Below are 19,976 nucleotides of genomic sequence, written 5' to 3' on the forward strand. Positions count from 1 at the left end.
GTCTCTGCTTCTTCACAATGACACGACACGTTGGCGTGCCGGGTTCACCGTCCCTCTCGCTGCCCCCGCCTCCCTATCCCCTTCCCCGCGTCCTGTGCACGAGCACGAAAGCTCCACCTGTTGCTGATTGGCTTGAAATAAATTGAGGTTTTTTCAGCTGGATGATGACACTTCATGTCCAAGACAATGCAAAAGAGGAGGGAATATCTTGTGTTATAATGAATAAAAAGAGGCTGGTGCCTGTTGGCAAAGTGGGGGGTCGGGGGGTGACCTGAAGGGCCCAGTAAAGTGCTGTTAAGGGACAAGCAAAGCTGTTAGCAAGGGATTCCTGCAGAGAGAGGTCAGCTCTCTCCTGCCATTTGCTAATAAGCATGTTTGCCTTTTTAAATATAGAACTAGCTACCCCTTAATTATTCCAGCCCATGTTGAAGCCATGTGTCATTACATGAAGCCCTCTTAGGCACTGCTGTCCCAATGGGAAGTGCAGACTTACAAACAAGACGCTCGGGATTACAGCTGGAAAAGTCATAACCCCCGGAATGAAGTGGAGTTTTTGTGGTGGAAGATTTGAAATGGATGAGATATGTGTGGTTATTTATAGAGCGAAATGTCTTCTTGTCTTTCTGGAATCACACTCACACGTGCACACACATAAACTTTATGCAACATAAAATGCTCGCCACGGTCCAGGAGGACAAACCATTCTTCCACTCCCATGTCCTCTCGCTTCAGGAAAAATATTTGTCAGTTTCTGTCACCCGACCTCATGTTTCATAGCAACCGAATGTCTCCAAAATACTCCACCGCCCCACAGTTTTCACAGGTATTCACGAGGAAAGGGCTTGGCAGGGAGGGGAGGGGACAGTTTCAGGGTGTGAGAAGGAGCCGGCAGCAGGCGGGTGTCCCCTTTGCACTCGCATGGCCGGTTGGGTGGGACTTGTGCGCAGCTCTGATGTCATCCTTCCTGCTTTTGGCTTCGTCCCCACCCTAGCCCAGCCCACAGGTAGCTTTGCTGCTGTCAGTCAGCTCCTGTCACGCAGCCTCTCCCCCCCGCATGTGTGTTTGTGTGTGTTCTGCTCTGGGTCGCTTCTTATTTGCTGCACACACGCTCCTCCCAGGCCGCCTCTGTTCTCTGGTGATATGAACTTTGGAAGCAATGAGTTGTAGGCTGTTTCCCTGCCAGAGAATTCTTGAGTGATTATTCGTTGCCTCTGAAGGTGGACAACCCTCATCCCTGCTTTGTTCTTTGTCCAGGACAACCTCAACGTCTTCCTCAAGGCCTGCGGGAGGCTCGGACTAAAGGAAGCGCAGCTCTTTCACCCCGGAGATCTCCAGGACTTGTCCACAAGAGTCACAGTCAAGTAAGTTCTGCTCTTGTGAGCTTTAAATATTGGTACCACTGTGACATTTTGATACCCGTCCTCGCCCCCCAGAGAGATGAGGTAAGCTGAGATCAGCTCGTGTTTTTGACTCTTCATTGAATGAACCGAGTCTCAGCCTCTATTTATGCTTCCAGTAACATCCACAGAGGGGATGAACGTTACAGTATAGCAGTTTACAGCGTATCGAGCACATGTCTCCTCATGTGAGCCGTGATTCAAGCCGCAGTTAAAAAAGGTCAGCGCTATTTTCAGTGTGTGTGAGTGTGTGTGTGTGTGTATTCTTGTGTTAGTAAGCACATATTTCAGCACAGCTCTATGTGTTCCTTTAAAATGGAATGATGGAGGGGGAGCACCTTTGTAGGCGAACGGCCTTTGCGACATCGCATGTTCGATTCCAGCCGCCGACCTTTGTTGCATGTCAAACCCCGCTCTCTCCCATTTCCTGTCTGCTTCTCCTGTCTAATAAAGGCCAAAAACGGAGCCAGACAAGCAATAAGAACAGAGAATGGGTTCTCTGATCTGATTTTAAAACTATCCGAGCAAATTCATTTCCTTTCTCTGCAGGTCTAGCAAACCATGAGTTCAGTTGCAGAACATTAGACGTGACAGTACTTGTGTACTGCCAGATACAGGTTTTGCATCTCAAAGACAGGTTTTTCTGATTGTGTGTCAAACAGGACAAAAATGTCAAGACACTGCCTCATTATTTTCCTGTGTCACACAGCTGCTCTCATGTCAGTTGCGTGCCACGCAGAGATGTGCGCAGTATGTTGAACAACCTGTTCGGTTTTTACACAGGTGTGCCTTCAGGAGGGAGCGAGGCAGAGACAGAGCTCAGAGCACGGCCTATCCGCCGTGACACCCCCTGTGGCTCTGCTGTGCAAGGACAAAGAAAAGTGCTTCAGCAGCAATCCCTGCAGGCTGTTAAATTTGACGTAGATGGGCCCTCAGTAGCAAATATATCGCTTTAGATGGCAAAATAATGCCAATACCAGTTCCTTCTGCAGCTCTGAGCCACTTAGCGTTGTCTCTTTGTTGTTAGTTGTGCAAATTAACCTCTGTTTGGATGCTCCTTTGAGACATGTCCACAGCTTCCAGGAGCATTTTTCTCACAATCCAGCCAAGACTCTGTCTGTCACTGTTCAGCGAGACTGGTGTCGAAACCACAGTCGTCACAACGGCCCGTACAGACGCAGCTGTACAGCGCACACACAGAAATATGAACTCTAAATAAACAAATCTTCCTGCTATTTATCAAGACACACCCTCTCTCCCCACAGCAGAAGAGGCTAACCTGACATAACAGCAAAAAGTCTGATTCAGTGTCATAAATGCAGAGATAATTCTTTTATGGATCTGATGGATGGATCACACATTTCCCCTCTTGCGCAACCTTTTCCCATGATATTGGCGCTAAATGACTTGTTTCAAAATGACAGTCAGAATGCGGAAATATGACGCCCGCAGCCGACGCAGTCAAGGCTGACACGTAATATTAAAGCTGTGTTCAAAGCGTTTTATTTCCTTTGTTTTTCCTCAGATCGTATCAGTCCGGCTGCTCTGTTGGAGCTGAGTGTGTTGCTGTGGCTCAGCTCTTTGCCACAGCGGGGGATTGGTCAGAGGGGGCTCGCTATCCTATTTATAGGACCCGGGGGGTCACTTTGACAAGCGGGATTGATTGGAATGGTATCAGGACTCAGGAGAAGAGCTTTTTATAGTGTGTTTGTCTCCTCCCGGCATATTCTCACCCTGCATGTGGTCTTGAGAGGACACCTGTGTGTGTGTGCGCGCTTGTGAAAGTGGGGTTTGTTGGGGGGGGGGTTGTTTGTACAGAGGGAGTTTCTTCAAATTTCTTACAGTCACCGTTGTGCTTAAATGCAGCGTATTGTCATTGAACGTTCTTTTTGCTGAGAATTAATTTGAGATGAAAAGCGTAGAGGTATTTTTGTTCATGGGCACAATTATGTGGTTCCCCAGCTGCATTATTTTTAACTCTTACAGAGAGGGATGGCACACGCACGGAGCAACACGAGGACATAATCCCGAACGAGGCCGCAGACACGCAACCGATGGTTTTATTTTACTGTTGCTTATCAGAGCTTAGGCAAATGAGCCAGAGAGAGCACGGCACAGGGAGAGAGAAAGTTGTCTCTATCAGCTGTCTTTGCCCCTGGTGTGTGTCCAACCTCCACTCCCTTAAACCCAGTCTGACAGGTGCTTTACTCAGCTTCCCTGTTCTCTGTTTCAGCAGCTATACGACTGGTGCTTTAAGTCTCTGTTAACCTCCTCTTTTTTTCCTGGAATAACCTTCAGCCATTCATTTTTTTAGCCCATTTTGTTGTCTTTTAACTGTCATACATGTTAATGTTTTCAATTTATTTCATTTTACTTGTATGGTTTTTGTTCACTTTTGTAAATAACTTATAGATGCACACAAAGTATAGCTTCTGTGTGTGCATTAGTTTCCCCATAATTGTGAATCTATGCTGGAGCTGCAATGATTAGTTGAACAATTGATTAGTTGATTGGCAGAAATTTAATTTGCAGCTCCTCTACTTTCTATTTTCTGTTATATTTACTCTTGCTTGGGCTGAAAATGTCACCCTGGACTTAGGGAAATTGTGATTTTTATCATTATTTTTTATTTTATTTTTTTTGCAGCCCTGATCTGCACTAACTTATATGCGTGAGAAATGCTGAACTCCACTCACTGATCGCTTGTGCTTGAAATATAACTATGAGCAAGGCGAGTGTCTTTCTTTTGGCCTGAAGCTGGAGTCACATACTGCCTGAAGCGACATGAGCTGAGAGCACAGTTGAATTCGTACTGGTCTGTGTTGTCATGACAGCCATACAAGATTATTGGCAGTCTGTTTTGACCTTTGAGCTCCTCAGTTCTTGTAGTATTGGCCTCACCGCCTCCTGGAGTCAATACTGCTCTATTGCCTTATGTTGTGAAACGTACTTTGCGATAAAGATGTTTATCAGTTACAAACACGTTCAATGTCAAAACTGTCAAAGCATGAATAACTGTTGTAATACAATGATAAGAGAGGACGATGTGCTACCGAGTGGCCGGTTCTGGAAGGTATTCTCATCATCCCTGCTAATTAAAACAAAGTTCAAGCACAGTCTGAACACCCGGAGGTGTAACACTGACCACACCAAATCTGATTCATCACTGGAGCGTATGATTCACTGGACGCTTTAGACCAGCTCTGTCAGTTTCTAGCAGCTGCTCAGGAAATGAGGGAATTTCGAATGCTGCAGATGAATCACGGCACCTGAAGGTGCCCTCTTTGACTTCAGCCATTTCCTTGTACACCCATCGCTGGTTTCACGAGCCTGACATAGAGGAAAGCACTGGGACACGCTGGGTTTCCCCTATTGACACAAAATGTCAGCTGATTATTTTGCACTTGACCACTGTGAATGTTTTGCCGTGCAGTGCCAGAGCTACTTCAACAGAGTATCTGGCTTAGACGATGGAGGTTGCACTGTGTGCTCATTACACTGTAACATTACACACTGTGGTGTGCTGTAGGTGCTGAGGGAATTTCACTGTGTGAGATAAATAAACCCCCAGCTTACCCTCCTCATACCTACTGTGCATCATAGTAAGTTTATTACAGCATTCCTGATCTTATGTACTGTTGATAGAAAACTAAAAAAAACCTGTAAAGCTCCCTCAAAAAAAAAAAACTCTAAAAGCCCCGTCTGTACACATAACCTGCCAAACACCAGACAGCAGACAGACACAGTTACAGACGAGCTGGTGAACATACTGTAGTTGAGCATTTAGCAGCTAAAGAGGCAGATATTTCCCTCAGGAGTTGGTAGAGACTGAAAGCAGAGCTAAAAGCGAGTAAATATTGGACTTAGATCAGGCAACCCAAAACTGCTTCTCCAAATTAATGATAATGTTGCTGTCTACCTGCTGAATATGTATCTAAGCATCTGTTTGCTAACAACTTCGCTGTATCAGCTGTCTTAAAAGATGATGCGATGTCAGTGTGGCCATGTCAGGTTTAAAGTATATTTTGCTGATTGTACTTCTGTACTCTCTTACTTGCAGTATTACTTCCTCTGCTGAACCAAAGTCTCTGAGTCCAGCTTTTGCTCCGTGACCTCCAGTGACTGACAAAACAAATCCGCCCCCCCCCCCGCTGAGAGGGGTTCAAAGTCTTGCACGCTGCCGCCGTTTCATTAAGCAAATTATTGACAAGGGTTGACTGCTCTCCAGACTGCAAAAGTTCGTCAGGTACATCAAATTGTATTGTCCTTTGAGGAATGTCAGTGACTCCTTCTAAACAATGGATCAAGAGGAGTGGCTGTGGTGTGGTGTGATTAGGCATACATGATTTGGATTATGCAATGGCATCCCTGGCTGTAGCTCAAGCCAAATGTTTGAACGACCTGAAGGAATGCGTTGTTTCCTGGACAAATTTGGACTGACTACACAGCCTGTTATCAGAATTTATCCAGCATATAATATATACTGCACCTCGTGCCGTGTATGTGCTGTTGTTTATGTAGCTGAAAGCTCACTGCGACGTGTCTAAATGTTGCTGTGAAGTGAAGAGCATAATGCAAAGGAGGCAAACGAAGTGCCCTGTGTGTTAGTATTGTGGGTGTGGTTCACTGAGCTGGCACTCCGCGCTCTGGTTTCGTGGTTTAATATATGGCACTGCCGTCATTCCTCACTGCACTGCTGTGTGAACTGCGGGCAGATTGTGAAACCAAACGAGCGATGATGTCGAAAAGGCCAATAAAGTTTCTCCACCATGGACGCGGCCCTGGCTGTAAAAGGCCGGCACAAGGGTGATATTTGTGCTCCGCAGTTGACTCGGGGAGAGAAATGCCAGCCTCACCCTGCTCCCTCGCTCACAGAGGCTGCACTGTCTCTGATAAGTGGGACACAATGATGCCCGACACTGTCATTCCTCTATTCGAACCCTCAGTGTGTGCACGTTCTTCAGGCCTCCTGACGCACCGTAGCATCGGGGTGTGTCTTTAAATCCAAGGCGTTTCATTAGAACGAAAGAAGACAGGTGAAGGATGATACATGTGGCGCTGAATGCTGCAGAGCAGGTGATCTTCATTGCAGAGGTATGCTTCTGATCACACGTGCACTGCACACCCATTCATTTAAGGCGTTGGTGCTGCGCTTTGTTTTTCTTTTGGATGTTATTGCCTCTGAGAAGCAGAGCTGCCTTGATCCCGTGCACGCTTTGAGACGCACATCCTGTGGTCTCAGTTCACTGCATGCACAGCTTCCACCTAAACATAATTTGGCCTCTGCTGCTGCGCAGGGAAGTGATTGACCTGATCGGAGAGATCATTTACTTTGGCTCATGTTGAGAAGTTTTTTGCCTAATATTTGAGTAGTGGCTTATCTTTCTTCGGCTGTATGTGTTTCTTCTTGCCTCTCGCTTATATTGGCAGAACACATTCTCCAGCTCCTTCAAGTCATATGAAATTAATTTGACGTTTTGACACAATGGTGTCTCACAGTTCTGTCTCAGGTTAATAAAACATCAAGTTTTATTTAAATCATGATGACGTATCTATAACCTTTGCAGCTAATGTCGATTGATTGTGTTGCCCACCTGTATTGCATTGTGTGGTTGGTGACTGTTCAGCATACACTTTTCTGTGTATGTTAAAAGAAGAAGGATGTCCCTGCCAGGTGGAGGATTGGCTGTCCCTCCCTCACCCTTTGACTTTGGCAAGAGATGTGAAAGTCTGTGCAAGCACGCAGAGGTTGATGCTTACAGCTGAAATGAAGTGATGAAGTCTCCTGTCTGAACTGTATGCTTGCTGAAGAGCATGTATACATGACCCTGAGCTGTTTTACTTCCTAAACTAGAGCTGTTTTTTTCCTGTAACATGAGAAACAAACTTAAGATAGACGTCTAACAAAATGTTTTCACATCTTAACAAGAAAAAAAAGACTACACATTATTCTGGTGACATCTGTTTGACATGATGTGTGAGTTAAACTTAAGTGGAATGCGGTGTTCAGAACATTGCCTTCGTTGCTGGCGTGTGTGCAAGATACACACAAGCACAAATGGCTTCCTTCTCCTTTCGGCACATTAAATGCCAAAAACCCAGCGTGCTCATTTGTACTGATAATACCACCTCACAAAAGCTGTTCCTAACGTGTGCTCCTGTGACGTTCTGCCGATGGTTGTGCTCAGTCATATGAACACTCAGCTGATTCTAACAGACAAAGACCCGAGGCTGTGGAGGCCTGAAAATAGCTCTTATATATTTTTTCCTCTGTTCAGCTATTACCACTGGCCATAAATGAGCATTATGAGAGGCGATGTGGTTGTAGTTTTGGTACACAGCTTCTTTTTTCTGGACCTGGCCACCACTGCTATAATCTTAGACTTCGTGACTGTGTTCCAAGCCACACAAGAGAAGGCATTTTTTTCACCCGCCTCTTTTATTGGGCCTGTAAATTTACAATAGGCCAAACTGGTAAACGTCCATTTCAGTTTTCACCGTTGGCAAAACAGCATGTTGGACGCCCCTGGTGTTGGGTGATGAATGCTGGTTTCCATCCACTTAAATGCTGCCAGTGGTGGAAGAAGTACTCTGATCCCTTACTTAAGGAAAAGTACCAGTACAGCAATGTACATATTTTCCATCACAAGTCAGTGTTCTGCAAAGTGAAAGTACAGAAGTATTATCTGCAAAATGCACTTAAAGCAACTAGAATCAATATTTTTGTTACTATGAAAGGGGTCGCTCGTGGTGATCAACCTATTATCATCTGTCTGCAGCTCCCCTCGGCTTCATAGCAAGTTTGGGATCATTGTTGACCCTTTTGGTTCACTGTTGGCACTCTCACAGTGTCTTTTTGGTTCGCAGCAGGCAGCAGTTTTCAGCTAAAAAGCTCTAAAAACCCACGGTACACTACCTGCTCAGCACCAAACGGCAGACAGTGGAGCATTTAGCAGCTAATTTGTTGGATATTTCCCTTAGGAGTCGGTAGAGACCAAAAACGGAGCTAAAACAGAGTGAGTGCTGGACTTAAATTCATCAGGTGGCCACATACATGGCTCCAAATGAACAATGAAGTTGCTCCGTGACTGCTGGGTGTGTAAGCAAGGAACTGTTGAAATGCACAAGTAAAAATATGAAGTGCTGGTAATGGAGATGCTCAAGCAAAGTGCTAAAGTACTGATAATGTGCTTAATTATACCTCCGCACTGTGCTCTCAGGTTTGATTGACAGGCAGTTATGTAAAATGTCAACGGCGTGCACACATTCCATTCTCAGCAGGTGCATTGGTTACATTGCGTGCTGGGAAATGTCTGTGAGAAATAAAAGTGCTCCCGGGCGGAGATGCATGTGTGACTTGTGTTACCACATGACAGCACGAATGTGCACAGGCGACGTGCATATTTTCCTCTGTCATCGTCACGGTCGCTGTATGCGGTGTAGCAGCTTATCGCTGTTTATTGATCTCTCTAAATAGACACTCCTGTCTGCTTATGTGACAGGTGCACAGTGCATATGAAAAGGGTGTTAGCAGGCTTGCGGGTTGAGACTGCACACTGAGTTTTGTGCCGGTTCACGGGAGCCAGAATGAGCTGACATTTTCCTGGGAAGGTGATTTACTGACTGCCAGGTCAGCTGTCAAACCCCAGAAATATGACAGAAATTCTGCATGACCCGGGGAGCACGCTCGGGGCTCTGTTGCACCAACAGTACAGCCTTGTTTGGTACTCAGATGTTAAATTAGCAGTTATTAGTTGTATCACTGTTTGCAATCAGAAGCAAAAAAATAAAAACTCTTTGTCTCCCTGAACTTTAACTGTTTTCACAGCTGCAGGATTTTGTGATTAGTGGAAAAACAGACTCACACACACACGCATGTAACACTTTACTTTATTGCTCGCGATGATTTCTTTCTGAACCGAGTGTTTGTTTTTCTCCCAGCCTTTGTGTGTTGTGTGAGAGCGAGTGAGGGGCTGGCAGTAGTCTGGATTGTGCTCTCACTTTCCAGCTCTTTCACTGCCCGACACAGAGACCCAACAAGCATGCCCTCTGTTCTTTTATTGTCATTTTCTCTCACACGTACACCTCTGCTCTCTGCTCTTTCTCTCGCAGGCATCAAGAGACCAACAGGAGGCTGAAAAATGTGAGTGGAAAATATGAGCAGTATTTTGTTTGTTTGTTTTTTGTGAGGACTCGATTTGTTGACATTCAGCAACAATAAAACGTGAAAAATAATTTAGCATCAGTTATGGTCACGGAGAACTCCGGAAAAAATAGTATGAAGCCTTTTGCAGCTCCAGAGGGAGTTATGTGATAAATTGCCTCAATTGATGTCACTTGAGTCGGCATCGGTTGGGACTGAAGACTACAAGTTGAGTTGCATTGTGGGTAATGTAGGCCAGGTCTTGACAAAGAATAAAGAATGTGTGCCATAAAAAAATACAACATTTCTGGTTCTGCTGCATTTTACCTGTCCATCGTGAGTCAGACAAAATTTTAGACATTAATAGTCCATTAAACATCTGTAGCATTGCTAAGATCACATTTAATGTGATGCAGAACTTTTATAGGGAAAACGCCTGCACATGTGATGGTAACATTAAATCACTTTTTAGGGGCAGTATTTTGTGACAGGGAATAACAGGGGAGAGATGGGGGTGATGACAGGCAACAAGGGTCCACAACCATCTTATCATCTTAAACCTTTAGACCAACAGGGCCCTAATATGTTAAAAGACAGACCAAACATTTAACACAAAATTAGTTTTAGTACATTAATCCCAGAGTAAATTTAAGATACAGTATATTTCAAGGTCTTGCCACTAAAAGTACCATAAAGTTATTAAAGAAGGAAATATAAATGTCTTTTTGAGGGAATCTTTGTCCCACAGGTGGGATATTAGTCATAAATTTAGACTTTAACTTCAAAGTGCAAGTGAAAGCACAGGATTTCTCATCGCTGCTTCATCGTGTTTGCTCTTCCTGCATTATCCCCTGCGACAACAATCATGTTGTAACTTTGATGGCATAAAACCAAAGAGCTGACATGTCAATTTGGACGGTATCATGTATAATAGGGGAGCAGCATTGTTGACGTAGCGATGATTGTTTGCTCTAGTGCAGCACATTTACCTGTCCAGCCTGTTAATGCACGCACAAACAACGACAGAGTATTCTGGATGAGCCTGGAAACCACAGCACGGCACCGGCTGGTATCACCTTGTGTCAGAGCAGAGCTGCAGCTATCATAACAACCACCTGCTGTAGCGCTGCACAGAACATCCATCAGTTAGTAAGGGCGTAGCTTCAATCTGATGTATTCTGTTTGCTTATAATATTTAATTTCTGCATGGTTTGTGTAACAAGTTCTTTGTTCTGTCCAGGTGCTGATCACCATTTACTGGCTGGGTAGAGGAGCTCAGTGTGACCGTTTCTATGATGGACCTTACCTGAACTTCAAGGCATTCGAAGGATTATTGGGCACAGCGCTATACAAGGTAAAACTCTCTAAATGGCTGATTATCCACTGTGCACTCCAAGTTGTCTTATCTGCGATGCCTTGAAACAAAAGCTTAACTTTCTTGAGCAAATCAGAAATAGCATGAATGAAATCCTCTTTCACAGCCACTGCCCAGTCCATTTCTGTATCCTCCCCGGTATGTGGACTATGTGCGGAAGAATGGCTGTTAAAGGCCAAGGGGCCTCAGATTGCCGGCCACTAAAACCAAAGCTACGTTAAGTCATAAATGACCCGATCCCTTGACTCAGCTATTTTAATCTTGTTTACAGCACGGCGCACAGTTCACATGTGAAAATAGCTGCTTCTTTTCTTGAAGAAGCCCGTGTCCTCCCCCTGCTCATTCGAGTGTTGAATTTGGCACTTTGCTTTCACACAGATTTATAGGCGGCGGTGGCGTTCAGAGCCTCTATAATTCATCTGACTACAGGGATTTTCAGTAATAGCAGTTGGTTACCTTGCATCTTGTATGTTTAGCCATGATAATCCGAGTTCAGTGGCGCAGGGTTAGGCTGGGTTTAGCTTGTGGACTTGTATTGTCTGCTAGGATTCGCTGGATTACAGATCTGAAAATCATTTTCTTTTTAAAGTGGCTGACAAGTTGTTGCTTGTCTGCAGCCCTTCTGGTTAAAGTGGCTCCGGGGTTTGCTTATGTGTTTATGTGCAATAACATTGTCTTCGTGCAGTAAACACAGTCATAAAGGGTACACGGAACATGGCGCTGTTTGTTTTGACAGCGGTGGCAGCGAATAGAAAACAGTAAGGTTGTTCCAGTTTAACTGCACCATGCGTCGCCCCTTATAGACAGTAAAGGAGCTTATGTTTGCAATAACTGAGTCTGCAAGAATGAGAGGCCAGACAGTACAAATTCACACTCGACCCGGGAGATCTCACACACACACACACACACACACACACACCACACACACAGTGGAGCTAAATGTTGTAATTGGCACCCTATTATCTGACTGTGTGTGTTTATGTGCATGAAAGGCTCTGCAGGAAACGTCCAGTCAGAAAGGCAGCAGCGTCAGAGACAGCGGTTTCGGAGATAGCTGGTACTCAGAGCGAGAGGAGCTCTACCATCTGAGAGGAGGAGGAGGAGGAGGCGGACACAAGAGAGACGACTCCCTGGACAGCTTGGACTCTCTGGGCTCTCGACCCCACAGCATCTCGTCTGAGACGACTCTTAAAGGCAGCAGCGAGGGTAGGAAACGTTCTGGCATTCACATCTACACACAAACCGACACGTTCACAATCGGGCAAGTCTGCTGTTTTGACCTGTAAGAGCTCCTTTTTCTTCCCACCCCTCTGAACTTGACTTTATGGCTCTGAAGAGGCCGGAGCATGCTCTCTCTTATTTTTGTGATTGTTTTTTTTGTGCTATTCGAGATGGCCTCTCCCACCCGAGCAGCGTTCAGACCTTCTCATATTGTATCTCTGCATGAATATTTATAATCAATTTCATCCGTCTAGAACTTCAAATATTTGTGAACAGGGAAGGTATGCTGCCTCAGAGCCAGAAAGTCGCCTCCCATTTGTGAAAACAAATGCGTAATGCCATCTAGTGGTGCGCTTTTGAAAGTGAATATTTTCAGGGAAAGTTCACCCGAGTCCCAGAGGACGGAGATATTATGTATCAGGGCCGAGGCCCGTCTGTGATCTTGTTTCGTGTAGTATGCTTTGAGAGAGGGGGGTGCTGGTCAGTGATCTCACAGCGGTTGTCCCCCCGTAAGAGAGGGCAGTGAGACATTCCACAGTGTCCACACCGGCTTGTAAATGAGGAGGCCTCCTTTCCCCCACCCTGCAACCCTCTGTTACTCCTCCGAAGTCATGCCAGAACACACAACACACTCCCCCTCACTCGTTTCTCACCTCCTTTGTCCCTTTCGCGGCATCATCACCCTCATCAGACCTTCTCGTTCGCTTCTTCACGTCTCTTCTTTCATTTCTTCCCCCACTTTCTCTATCTGTCTTACACCTCCTCTCCTCCCCTGCTCTGCCTCTGCTCCAGGTTGCTGCAGCGACACCGAGGCAGACTCTGTCTTCAGGATGGCCAACACCAGGGACACTGGCAGTTACCGCCGGTCGGTAGCCATCACACCCAAGGCCAACGTCCCATTTAACCAGTTCCTGCCCTCTAAAGACAAACCCTCAGGCTACGTCCCCGCTCCGCTGAGGAAGAAACGGGCCGAACGCAACGAGGACAGTCGGCGCAGCTGGGCCGACACCACCTACACAGAGGATGAAGGCACGCTCACCAGGTACTGTTAGAGTACACACAGCTAATTTACCATTCCCTTTGTTTCTTTCACCAAAGCAATGTAACACAAAGTGATCTAGAATTGTGGTGTTCGTACCCAAATCCTTGGTTTGTGCTTCACATTCAAAGTTCACCTCTTCTCCTCTCCCCTCACTATTGGTGTTTGTGGTACTGTTGTGTTGTCTGCGAATGGTCGATGGCGGTGTGCGCTGGTGTTGCGTTTCATTTCGCCGTTGAATGGCGACCCCAGTGAATCGAGGCTTTCCTCCGACTGCTACGGCAGCAGTCGAGTCTCCCAGAGCGGCGTGTCTGCGGCCGATCTGCAGTGGGCCTACGAGTACGAAAGTGGCAGCGACTCGGACGCGGATCGACCGGACCCCGACCTTGTTCTGGATGACCTGGCCAGCAGGCGCTTCCACAGCCCCTCCCCAGCTCCTCCCACCAACTTCGCCGTGCCCGCCAGTCCCGCGGCAGGGGCAGGGGGAGGGGCTTCTGGGGGTAGAGGGGGCCCCTGGCCTAAGGTCACTATGAGTCCCAGTGTTGCAGCTCAACAGAATGTGACCTTCCTCAGGTCAGAGAACATGAAGCCACGGTGTGACTTTGATGTGCCTGCCTGATGCTTCTCTTACCCTTAGTTTGCAGCACCTTTGGTCGTAGCATGCTGCCGCTAACAAGTCTTCAGTTTGTTGGTTTGTGTTTGAATTGTTTTGAGATTTTAGCTGCAGCACGTCCGTTTTTCGCTTCTTCTGAGTTGTATGAGCTTGGAGGAGTGATTTGAGTTGGCAACATAACTCCTCAAATCAGTTTTTGCCTCCTTTCCCGTTCGGTCTTGAGCTTGCATCGTTTTGCTAATCCTTGCGTCATCTGATCTGAGGTTGTTGTGCTGGAGGAATACGCTCCTCTTTGCGTGAGTGCCGTGCTGCTCTGATGCTGAAAAACTCTTTTGACACCTGTGATTGGCTGTCTCTCTCGAGCAGCAGCGACATCAACAGCGGGGCGACGCCGCCCCCCACGCACAGCTCCGTTAGGGTGGACCACCGCCGGGGCGTGTCCACCAACAGCCTGTTCATATACGATGACTCTGAGGACGACGACGACGAGGTGGGCTATGCTGACCCCGTCCAAGATGATCTCTACGCACGCAAGATGGGCATCAAACCCCAGCCTGCCGGCAATGAATCTCATGACAAGTTCTTACCAAAGTTCTGGACCCCCGAGGAAGATATTCACATACAGAGGATCAAACTGGGCTCTCAGAGGAGACCCTGGTACAAGAAGATGCAAGGCTTCAGGTGTGTGAGGGCATAAAAATCCAGCAATATACACACTTTAAATCACCGTGTATTAGATTTTACAGAGTGGCAACATCATAGATAAAATGTATTTCCTGCTTCTTGCACAATATTTTCCTACTTTCCAACCAGATTCACTGTCACTGTCCTTAAATGATCTTTGCATGCCACTTTAACCTTTTACATCCTAAAATGCAAAATGTGGTGTTCTGTCATTCATTGAATCTTCTGTACAGATTTCTTCCCACTTACTTTTCTTTCTCTTTCCCCACCACTGCCTCCTATCTTTCCCTTTTACCCTCCCTCTGCTTCTGCCCCCCGTCCTTCGTCCACCCCGCTGTCCTCGGCTGTAGCCACCAGAAGTCGGGCTCTTCGTCAGACGACTCAGACTGTGAGATCAGCCCTTGGCTCTCCTCTGCCCCCTCCCCCTCTGGCACCTCCCCCTCTCACTCCCACACACACGAGGCCTCGGCTCACACCACCCTCGTTGTGGGGAAAAGGTCGATACAGCTGCACGATTGTGACAATGAAGGAATGTTTTAGAGCGTCCAGATTTTATAGGAGGATATGTAATTGGCTTGTGTTGGGGCTGAATTTCTAATGAGCTGCCCTCTAATACACTAATAATAAAACACACTGTAATGCTACTGAAGGCTGCTTTATAAAGCAGTTGCCTGCACTGACCTTAGTAGAAAATAGGTTGTGTCTCAGCATTATCCCATTTTATTGCAGCATACTCTTATGAAGATTTCTAACTCACTAGTATGGCAGTTTTATTTCATAGCAGAGTGATTGTGGAATCGTGAGTCGATCAACATCAGCTTGACTCAAATATCACCACTTTGGCTGCTTTATGTATCTCTTCCTCCTTTTCTTGCTCTTTGATCCAGTTCACATGCATGCACTCATCACCTCTCTATCCTTTTCTCTCCTTTTGCCCACCCTGCAGTCCTCATACCCAAGCACACACTCCCCCACTGCTCCCCAAGATACAGTCCCCTCTATTAGAGGCCCCCCCTCTGGTGTTCGCCCCGGTGGACCCCGCCTCGGGTCCCAGATTGGTGAAATGTGAGAGGTGGCCCCTCCGGGGACGCCAAGACCCCCGAGAGCCCCCGGACCCCATTGACTATGAGAGCATTTTCCCAGACTTGGAGAATGATGACATGTTTGCCAGGCGAACCCTGGCCTTCCAGTCCAACACAGACTTGGCAATGATGAAGACTCAGCTGCCCACTAGCCGTCGTCTCTACACGTCTGAGCCGCAGCTCAACATCGTCACCCAGCGACACGGCCACGGCAGCACCGAGGAGTTCCCTGACATCGAGCAGGACGATGTGGTTTATCGTAAGGAGAAAACCCAGCAGGCTCAGCAACAACGGCCCCTCTCAGGAGCCCCTGACAACTATGCCCCTATGCCCATCCCAGAACCATGGGCTCTGCCTCCTGATCTGAAGGCCCGACTCCTGTGCCCCCCTTGTCCCCTGACCCAGGGGGCAGCAGCAAATCAACGGAATCAGGTCGATGAGGGAATGCGTCCTAAAACCGACGACATGCTTGTCAGGAAACTTGGAGTTTGTTCTCAGGAGAGCCAGAGCTCACTGAGAGGCCCCTCAGCCAATCAGATGACGCCCTCAGTGCCCTCTTCCTGCAGCGAAGGTGACCTGCAGAGATGGCAGGCTATCAGGGAAGCTAGTCAACTGAGGTATAAAAAGAGGCTCATGGTGGAGAGGCTGGTTGCCCTGAAGCTGTAAAAGCAGATTGCTGTAACAGTGCCTGTTATTTTCTCCTTACTTTGTGGACCTTTTCTGCCACCTTCTGTGCTTTTATTGTTTCTGTGAAAACTCATAAGTGCCATTTCAGTCTTGAAATATTTTCTGTGCGACGGTGAAGTGGCCTTGACTGCTTGTCGATCCAACTTGTAAATGACTGGTGGAAAGATCACAGATGGGTGTTGTATTCAATTCAGCTCTTCTTTATGAAAACTAATAGTAGGTGCCTTCAACACTCACAGAGCTTTTTCTTGTTTTAAATGTTTCCTTTAATGTTACCGCCTGTTACCTTTTCCAGGAAGATGAATAACTGTAATGAAAGGCCCCATGACATTAAAGGGCCATTGGTTATGGCTTCCTGCATGGTGGCAATATTTTTAATTTTACACATGAATGCTGAGTGGATGGCCAGAGTGTAAACTGAATCTCCTGCTGCTGTGTTTTTGAAGTGTGGTTTCTGAACATCATGAGCACTGTTAAACAGACCCAAAGCCTTCATTTTATCTTTGGTTTTGTTTACCTATTAGACAGATGTTTGCCTGTGAATGGAAAAGCTAAATAAAGGAAATAAGAGACCTTGTGATGGGATGCGTTGCACCGGCCATTTGTTGACCTCACCTTACACCTGCAGTAACATGGATCTGACCACACTACAATGTTGTTTTCCTCAGCAGAGGGAACTTCACACTGACATGCAAAGCTGAAAGTGCAGCAGCATGAGAGCGCGGAAAGGTTCCAGCTTGAGTCACATCCAAACATCCTGAACGCACTGACAGAGCCGAGCAGGGCTATTAAATGCGCCTGTCGAGCCGACATGAAAGCCTATAGAAATTCCCCACAGCTCTGAAAGAAGATGCGACTTGCGGACTCCATAGTAACCTGAACACAAATCTGCACTGCAGTGTTTGCACGTGAATCGACACACGCACACACAAGCACGCACAAAGCAACCATTTAACCTGGGTCAAGGCCATCTGGATTTACTTCACTTCCATATGTAAAGCCATGTTTCCAGTGACATCATGCGGCAGTCTTCATAAAGGCAGCATTGTTTAGAGAAAGATGCGTGTCTACACACCTCCCCCAGCCAAATGTCAGTAAAAAGGAGAGGTGATACTGTGCTGCAAGCCTACTTTATACATACCTTAAACTCTCATCTCTTCAGTGTATTAAGTGAAAACCAGCAGAGTCATGTTTTAGCTGGGGTTACACACATTTGAAGCCCATCAGCTGGGGAAGAGCTGGTGTCAGAGTCCCTAATTGGCCTCAAGCGCAGACTCACTGTCAAAGACCCTCCTGCAGGAATGTGACTTTGTTGTCTGTGGTTCTCTCTGGTTTCCTAGACAGCGCCAAACGCCAGAGAGTATCGACGGGTGAGTTGATACGGGCTCCCAGGAATGTGGCACGTTTGCATTCGCTCTGGCCTCTTACAGTCACACCTCGCTGCCCCCTGCTTTTGTGCTGCTGTTCTCGCCCTCTAGCCGCTAAATGCTGACACACAACACAGAGTATTGTATGGCACAGGGCCAAGTTCAGGGGGTGGGTGGGGGGGTGCGTCGTTACTCCACAAAGCTCTATTGACAAAGCAACTAAGTGAAAAGATGCATACAATAGCAATACGCTGGGTCATCCAGCCACCCTGTAGTGTTTCCCAGTGAGAGTTATGACTGAGCACTGGTCTAAGCACCCTCATAGCAACATGAGACATGTGTAAATCGTAAAAGGTGAGTGTAAACAGAGAGTGCATTTTTCTAAAGGCTGTGAGCTTCGAGTGACTTTGCTCTTTTGCATGACGGGGAGGGCTGCGACACACGTTACTAACCCACTGAGCTTACATCACGCCACAGTTTTCTGTGGCTGACCCACATGCTGTGTTTGCAAACTAACACTTGGTTCCAGGATGAAGGTCTAATGCAATTTATGTTCAGCATCAGCACCAAACGTTTGGATGGTGCACGGTGGACTTAATTTAGACTCGATGGATTTTGGATGTGGTTTTTCTCTACAGCTTATTCGCCACGATTGTACGAGCTGGTGCATGCAAACTTTTTGTAACCTTTTCTCCTTTTTTTTTTTTTTTACCTTGTGTGAAGCCTCTGCCAGGATGTGCAAACTTAAACTTCTCCTTCTCTAACGCTGATGTCTTTTTTTGTAAAAACTTATTTTTTCTTCCACAGGAGTAAATCAACCAACGATATCCAGGTCGACCCGGCCATCATCCGGCAGGCTCGCTACGAAGAGCTGCAGAAGTATCGTCAGCAGATAAAGGAGAGCGAGGATCAGTGGCAGGATGTGAGTGTAACCGGTAGACGCATCTGTTTGCTCGCCGCTGTTCTCGTTCTATGAATCAAGGCAGGCGGACTCTGTCAGAAAGGCGGCAGGAGGAAGTTTTGTTCCCAACACAGAGTGAGAGGTGAGCACATGATCTATGGGATCTGTGCGGCTGTCAGGAGAGCAGGTGTTGTGGTGCAGTCTGTGGCCACAGGGTGAAAAGAGAGCGGTTCGGATAGAAGCCGGAGACGGAGGCAGACACCGCTTGGTGCAGCACTGCCCTCTGGCTAACAGACTGTCCTCATTTCCAAATCAGTGTGTGTATCAGGAAGCATCTTACACTGTTGATGTAATTAATTTGAATTGGTGTTGTGATGTAATGTAGACAACTGATGTAAGACACACACCCTAGAAAGAAAATAACCAGCTTTAATCCATATGAAATTGACTTTGGAGTGCCAGTTATTCCTGGAAAATCCTTTTTGAAGGGCAGCGATGCTCCAGTTTTTAAACACCAGTGATCCATCACTTGCCAGGAAGAAAAAAAGTATAAAAAAGTCCACATAAGTGCACGTATATATGACTGTGGTTTGTCTGTCAGCAGTCTGACTGGTGTCACAGCAGAATAATGGAGTCTTAAAGCAGCATTTAGGTCACACAGTCCCCAATACACAGGGGAGGTGAGCCGGGAGGAGCCTAAAGCACACAAATAGAACACCTTCAAATGTAGCCCTTTACTTTTTTGTGCGTCTTTCTCTCTCCTTCTCAACTTCAGTCCCCTCGGCTGCACAGTCAGCCATGCAGCACAGCCAGTCCGTTTTACCTAGCTCACAGCTGAATTTGTTCCGAAATGGTGCATGAGGTGATCTGGGCTCACTTTTGCTGCAGGACCTGACCAAATGGAAGAGCCGGCGCCGGAGTGTCAACTCTGACATAGTGAAGAAGAAAGAGGAAAGAGAGAAGATAGAGCAGATCACGTACAGCAGCAACAGAAGGTCCAAGACCTTCAAGGAGATGCAAGAGGAGAGGTAAGGGAGAACACACCTGATAAGATGTAATGGTATTGTTAAATTTAATGCTATAAAATTACTACTTTTATTCTCTGATCCTGGTTTTTACCAAAAAAACGACACACACTGAATTTGTTCCTCTGTTACACCTCTTTTACCCTCGGAGGGGGATCCTTTGCTAAGGTAATAAAAGCCACGGTGTGTATGCGAAGATCCGTGTTGTTAAACACAGACAATGCAGGAGTATTTGTGCAGGAGTGAATGACGAGACGCTGTAATTGTGCCTTCAGTCAGTGTGAAAGTGTAATGTAATCATGGCTTTTCAGCCTGCCCCCTCCCCTCTCTGCCCTCATCTTTTCAAACCTGTGCTTCTTTCTGTTTTCCTCGCTGCCACTTGTCCCTTTCATCCCCCTAAATTGCTTCCCTGTCCATCCTCGTCTTGATATTGTACCCAACA

General features: G+C 46.7%; 2 protein-coding genes across 9 annotated transcripts in view; both read left to right on the forward strand.

The window, feature by feature from the left end:
• lmo7a (LIM domain 7a) overlaps nucleotides 1-19,976 on the forward strand; it is a 46,314-nt gene that overhangs the window by 12,340 nt on the left and 13,998 nt on the right. For 7 of the 8 annotated variants that reach the window (XM_041950157.1, XM_041950160.1, XM_041950158.1 and 4 more), the window contains 8 exons: nucleotides 1,255-1,361; nucleotides 9,510-9,540; nucleotides 10,781-10,894; nucleotides 11,908-12,121; nucleotides 12,929-13,178; nucleotides 17,582-17,611; nucleotides 18,416-18,530; nucleotides 19,398-19,537. In XM_041950157.1, the coding sequence (XP_041806091.1) occupies nucleotides 1,255-1,361; nucleotides 9,510-9,540; nucleotides 10,781-10,894; nucleotides 11,908-12,121; nucleotides 12,929-13,178; nucleotides 17,582-17,611; nucleotides 18,416-18,530; nucleotides 19,398-19,537 (1,001 nt within the window). The remainder of the gene's footprint in view (nucleotides 1-1,254; nucleotides 1,362-9,509; nucleotides 9,541-10,780; nucleotides 10,895-11,907; nucleotides 12,122-12,928; nucleotides 13,179-17,581; nucleotides 17,612-18,415; nucleotides 18,531-19,397; nucleotides 19,538-19,976) is intronic. The other variant, XM_041950154.1, reaches the window with a different exon arrangement.
• Nucleotides 13,854-17,574, forward strand: LOC121615758 (LIM domain only protein 7-like). The gene is made up of 3 exons (XM_041950161.1): nucleotides 13,854-14,469; nucleotides 14,823-14,969; nucleotides 15,419-17,574. Exons 1-3 carry the CDS (start codon nucleotides 14,105-14,107, stop codon nucleotides 16,218-16,220), a joined length of 1,314 nt encoding a protein of 437 aa, XP_041806095.1. The 5' UTR covers nucleotides 13,854-14,104; the 3' UTR covers nucleotides 16,221-17,574.

This window comes from Chelmon rostratus, chromosome 13, assembly GCF_017976325.1.
Source record: "Chelmon rostratus isolate fCheRos1 chromosome 13, fCheRos1.pri, whole genome shotgun sequence".
Lineage (NCBI taxonomy): Eukaryota > Metazoa > Chordata > Actinopteri > Chaetodontiformes > Chaetodontidae > Chelmon > Chelmon rostratus.

What these genes read in the sequence shown, in the direction of transcription:
- LOC121615758 (XM_041950161.1), top strand. Translation starts at nt 14,105, where the DNA reads ATGCTGAAAAACTCTTTTGACACCTGTGATTGGCTGTCTCTCTCGAGC. An exon ending in AAGAAGATGCAAGGCTTCAG is followed by an intron (nt 14,470 to 14,822) that starts GTGTGTGAGGGC and finishes CCTCGGCTGTAG; the next exon opens with CCACCAGAAGTCGGGCTCTT. An exon ending in ACCCTCGTTGTGGGGAAAAG is followed by an intron (nt 14,970 to 15,418) that starts GTCGATACAGCT and finishes CCCACCCTGCAG; the next exon opens with TCCTCATACCCAAGCACACA.